The sequence below is a fragment of the Brachyhypopomus gauderio genome, chromosome 16, assembly GCF_052324685.1.
Source record: "Brachyhypopomus gauderio isolate BG-103 chromosome 16, BGAUD_0.2, whole genome shotgun sequence".
NCBI lineage: Eukaryota > Metazoa > Chordata > Actinopteri > Gymnotiformes > Hypopomidae > Brachyhypopomus > Brachyhypopomus gauderio.
In genome coordinates, this window is record NC_135226.1 from 10,390,923 (window position 1) to 10,395,922 (window position 5,000).

Sequence of the window (5,000 nt, forward strand, 5' to 3'; positions counted from 1 at the left end):
CAAGATTGAGTACAAATTTCCCAACATATCAAGGAAGGTACATGATAGGTATCATTGCTCGTCTTGGACGAGCTTGTTCTTTGTTGCATGAAAAGAGGAAATTCTCTGCATAGCGTGGTGCGTCAGGGGCCACACCTTGTACAAAGTCAGGATGGCCGAGCAGTCTAAGGCGCTGCGTTCAAGCTGGGGAACAATAGTCCATCTAAGAAGGGGAAGAAGGGGAAAAGGGGGGGAAGAAGAAAAGAGAGGAAAAAAGAAAAGGGGAAAGAGGAAAAGGAAAAATGAGAGAAAAAATTGAGCCTTAGATGTACCGTCTCCCAGATTCTACCAATAAAATGCAACTTTGTTGCTCTCAGTACCTTAAAATGTTACATTTTATATTACGTTGGTTTCTATTAGCTGCATACACAAAGACCCAGGTTCGAATCCCACACCTGCCACTTGTTAGACGCATGCAATATATAAATATTTATATGCATTTTTTTTTATTCATTGCATGTGTGCAATTGTAATGTTTATTTATGTACCTTTTGACAATGTAATTAAAAAAATGTCCATGGGTATTTATTTGGTGATGTTATTCCTTTGTAATAATAAAAAAATGTTTGTTTATATAAAAATACTTTGAGACTGGCTTTGTGGTATATCTGTTCATAAAAGCATTTTTAAAAAGCAATTTTATATTTCAAGAATTTTTATTCTCAGAACTGTAAAAATATATATTACAAATTCTGTAAACTTTCAGACATTAAGAACTATATCAAACAAATAAGTATACAAGCAATTAACACTGAACATGTGAAAATAAGTTCAGGTACGCATACAAATTATACAAAATACTATTCATATAAAGTTCTTTTCATAAGCTCCAACCACTGTTCTTTGGAGACTGATTCAGTTTGAGGGCAGAATACTCTGCCCATGAACTGGCTATGTCCTGTGGTGCTGTTGCGGAACTGACCGCATTTCTTGCAGGTGTTTGCCTGCACAGTTCGCCTGTAAGGTCTTTTCGGTTTTGCGCCAAGGTTGGTCGCAGACTGTGGGGTAGTGCCCTGGACCACTGCAGCTTGCAGAGGCATCGTGCCCTGGAGCATTGCAGCTTGGAGAGGCATCGTGCCAGGGACCACTGGTGCTTGCAGAGGCATCGTGCCCTGGATGCTTGCTGCAGGAATCACTGGCAATGCCTGGGTAATTGGCGTGGCCTGGACAAACTGAAAAGTTGATGAAGCTAATGAAGCTGGTAGCAAAATTATATTTGGCATCAAGCAGGTGGCTCCAGTCACTGCTTGGGCTGTACCAAGTGTTTGCTGGGGTCTGATTTGTTGAAATCTTTGTTTCGCCTGGCCTGCTGTGCTTTCTGGAAGTCTGTATTCGTGTGGATCCCTTGTTTCCTGTGGATGGCTCTGAAGGGTTCTGGCCTGTTGAAGTGGCTCACTTGCTTCAGCAAGACTCGGAGGCAACGTAGTGCCCTGCACTAGCACAGAGAGTTCCTGCTTTCGTTGTCTTGCATTGTGCCACTGAACAAGAGTGTTCTGGTTTATCTCGACCAGTTGTATCTCTGTGTTCTGCATCACCATGCTGTTCCCCAGCACAAGCTGCCTAATCTTGCGGTAATCTTGAAGGATCAGGGACCATCTAGAAAAACCTCCCCTGCCTTTTCTTTTGGGGCAGGGGTAAATATTGCACAGCCTGATGATGACAGTCTCCACCAACCGACAACAGTCAGGCCACTGGGCAGGTGCACTGCTTGCACCCAGCACACATCTGGTGGTGCTCTCCACACCAGGAGTATGTGTGGGCTTCTTGGGTGTTCTAAAGTGGCCACTCAAGAGTCTTTTCTGATGTCGAGCAGCATACACTACTCGCATTTTGTCACTTTCATGCAAACTCCCCCACAGTGAAATAATTCTTTTGGCCTGCTGGTTGGTGAGATACAGGGATGTCTGTTTGCGGAGATCCACCAGGTATTCCGCCAACCTGTCCACATGCTGGAATCCTGACACATTCTGGTCATCAACAGCCTACAGAAATGAAGAGAAGAGGAGTTAACCAAAAATCATTATTGCAAAGGTTTTGTTCAGTGCACCACTGTTTTCTACTGAAGATTGAATAAATGTGTTTAAACGCAAAAATGTTCAGTTTGCATGTGAACATTTGAATGTTAAATATGTATGTTTACATTGGCCTTAAAGTAATTAATGGATATAAACAGAATAGGTATAGCATTTACCATATCATCATCTTCATCCATAGCATCTGCCATCTCTTCAGCTTCAGAAGAGGAACCTGAGGGCTGAAAGGAGGAACTGGGGGCTGGAGCAGAGGAACTGGGAACTGGAGCAGAGGCACTGGGAGCTGGAGCAGAGGCACTGGGCAGAAGCTGTGTCCTGGACGTCAGGGGCAAGGGAACAGAGGTCTGAATAGAAGGTTCCCCAGGTTTTGTTGACTGGAAGACAGGGAAGACAGGGTTCTGCACTGTGGGATCCTCCATGATGTCACAGAACCCCTCGTCTTCCTCCCTCTCCTCCTCCATGTCTAAATCTTCAATTAATTTAGACGTCTCCTCTGAGTCAGGGTTCATATCCTGCAGTGCCTGACCGGTCTGCTGGAACAAATACTGCACTCCTATGAGCTCACCTTAAAACAGAAACAAAGAATACAATGAAGTTAATAAATAAACACAAAAGTAAAGTAAAATAAACATAGTAAACATAAAAGCAAAAATAAAAGTGCAAAACCGAGTATTGTCAAATTTTGAAGATTACAAAATCTCAAGATGTATTGCCACAGTAGTCGCATCGCGATATGTACTTACCAGTGTAGCGTGCAGGTGGACAGAACTGAGGGACAACCTTCTTGCCAAACACCTTCTCATAGCTCTGGTTTGCACAGTGAACCAGGCTGCCTGAGTAGCTGCGGAGAGGTGATGGACCTGTCAAGAGGGCTGCTGCAGCTCGGTCCTGGTTCCATCTGTGAAGTCCTTCCAGGAGGTATATTTGAAAGTTGAGGCTGTTGGCACTGAAACCTAGATACAGTTAAAACAGTAATTAGGAAACCATTACTAAAATCTATGCATATACAATTTGTAACACATACAGTATGTATAACTGCTACAGACCTGGGATGAAGCGGTTCAGATGTAAATGAAAGGACTCCAGAGAAGTTGAGCCTCTAGCACATCGGTAGGTCTTGAGAAGTATCCCACCCTTTGTGATGCTTCCTGTCTCTGTGTAGAGCACTACACCTGGTGGGTCCTGGATGCACCTCACATGCCTTTTCTGAACATGCCAAATGTGCTCCATCCTTTCCCGGTCCAGAAGAGGCACACCAAGGGAGTCATTGCCTCTGCTCCCCATGAGCTCTTGTAGCAGCTGCTCAATGAGATGAACGGTGGTCTCCTCTCCACGGGTCCTCCTACGACAGTGGAGAGCCAGCTCCTCTTTGGTCAGACGTTTGTTGATGTCTGCATCTGTCATGTCAGTCAGACCCTGGTTCTTCAATTGTTCTCTTTTTGCTCTGCGTAGGAGAGCAACATCAGCTGCATCCCACTCAAATATGCACGTGGAGAGCCTTGCCATAAAGATCGGATACAACTGGTGAGCATCAGTTGTACACCCCACGGCAATCCTCCGCATGAAATGCCAAATATCCAGTCTTATAATCAGGGCATGCCATCCACTGAACCTGGTCTTCATCTTGACCTCTCCTGTCTCTGCGCAGCACCCACAATCGATGTATAGCACAACAGGAGGCTCCACACCTGCCTGCTGATACCTCCTGATTAGGCCATCTGCCATCATGTCCAGACCAGCTCCCTCCTGTGCTGTTAGCACGCTGATGAGCACCTGACCCAGCTCATTGCCCACAGATGTGAGCCAGAGCGCTGTCCCTTTTGCTGTCCCAGCCAGCTTCTTGGTGATCTGAAATACAAAAATGTACAGGGGGAGGTCTATAAGTGCATGTGCCCAAACTTGAAATGGAAAATGCCTGGTGGACAAGATGTAAGATCAATAGGATATTTGAACGTAAATTTTCCTAACCTTTTTTGTGGAGTCCAACTTCAAGATGGCTCCATATGTCGAGGTTATCCTGGCATTGATTTCGTCCAACCTCGTGAGAATATCCTGGCTGTAAACGGCCAAGAGCCATTTGCAGCTCGGAACCACAGCAAGCTCTGGAGGTTCCTGAAAGACCATGGGGTGTAGACCTGGGCGATTCATGAAGTCAGAACATTCTGTGGAATAGCGGATGACCCTGCTTAGCCACTCCTCTGTGTGGTTCTCCCTCAGCTGATTCAACACCCGTGTGGGGCTGTTGCCCAGGCCTCGTTCACGCAGCAGTCGGATAACTCGAATATCACATGCATACCTTGAACACAAACATAAAATATGTAATTACAAATCTTTCATGAAACTACATGACAATGTGATTTCAACTGCACGATTAAAGAAAATGTACTCACTTTTGCGTGAGAATAACTCTGAATTCAGAGCGATGGGCTAAATGTAGCTGTTGAAGGACCGTCTGGCTCCAGGAAACATGACTGCATCTACACTTTGAGCAGATAAGTGCCTCTGTCACCATGTTATAGATCCTGTCCACGTCTAGAACCCGCCGTGCCCTCTTGTGCAGGCCTGCTCCAGTGAGTTGATGCTTTCCACATGCAGGGTTGGGACAGACCACCTTAACTTTCCATAACCTATATGGCATCCACACCAGTAGTGGATGTGCAAAAAAGCGGTCTGGTGCCGGGGCCTGGTGGTACAGATGGCCTGGCTGTGGAGGGGAATACCAAAGCTGCAGATTATCTCGCAGTTCTGGCTTTCCCTTGGCTCCCACCTTGAACAGCGTGCTTAAGATCCATTTGTGGTCTTCTGGTGGCAAACCTTCTGCCCACAAACGGGGAAGCTTGATTTGCTGTGGAGCTTCAAGCATCCTGGCCGAAGCCGCCTTCAAACACAAACAGGCAAAAACAATCCATTAACATGTTTTACAGATAA

At 45.6% G+C, this 5,000-nt stretch overlaps 1 protein-coding gene across 1 annotated transcript; it reads right to left on the bottom strand.

Annotated features, from left to right (window-relative positions):
* Positions 1–178: 178 nt before the first annotated feature.
* Positions 179–4,251, bottom strand: LOC143478371 (uncharacterized). The gene is made up of 6 exons (XM_076977326.1): positions 4,041–4,251; positions 3,119–3,920; positions 2,816–3,025; positions 2,231–2,637; positions 915–2,021; positions 179–202 (listed from the first exon to the last, which is right to left on the bottom strand). Exons 1-6 carry the CDS (start codon positions 4,218–4,220, stop codon positions 179–181), a joined length of 2,730 nt encoding a protein of 909 aa, XP_076833441.1. The 5' UTR covers positions 4,221–4,251.
* Positions 4,252–5,000: the final 749 nt, after the last annotated feature.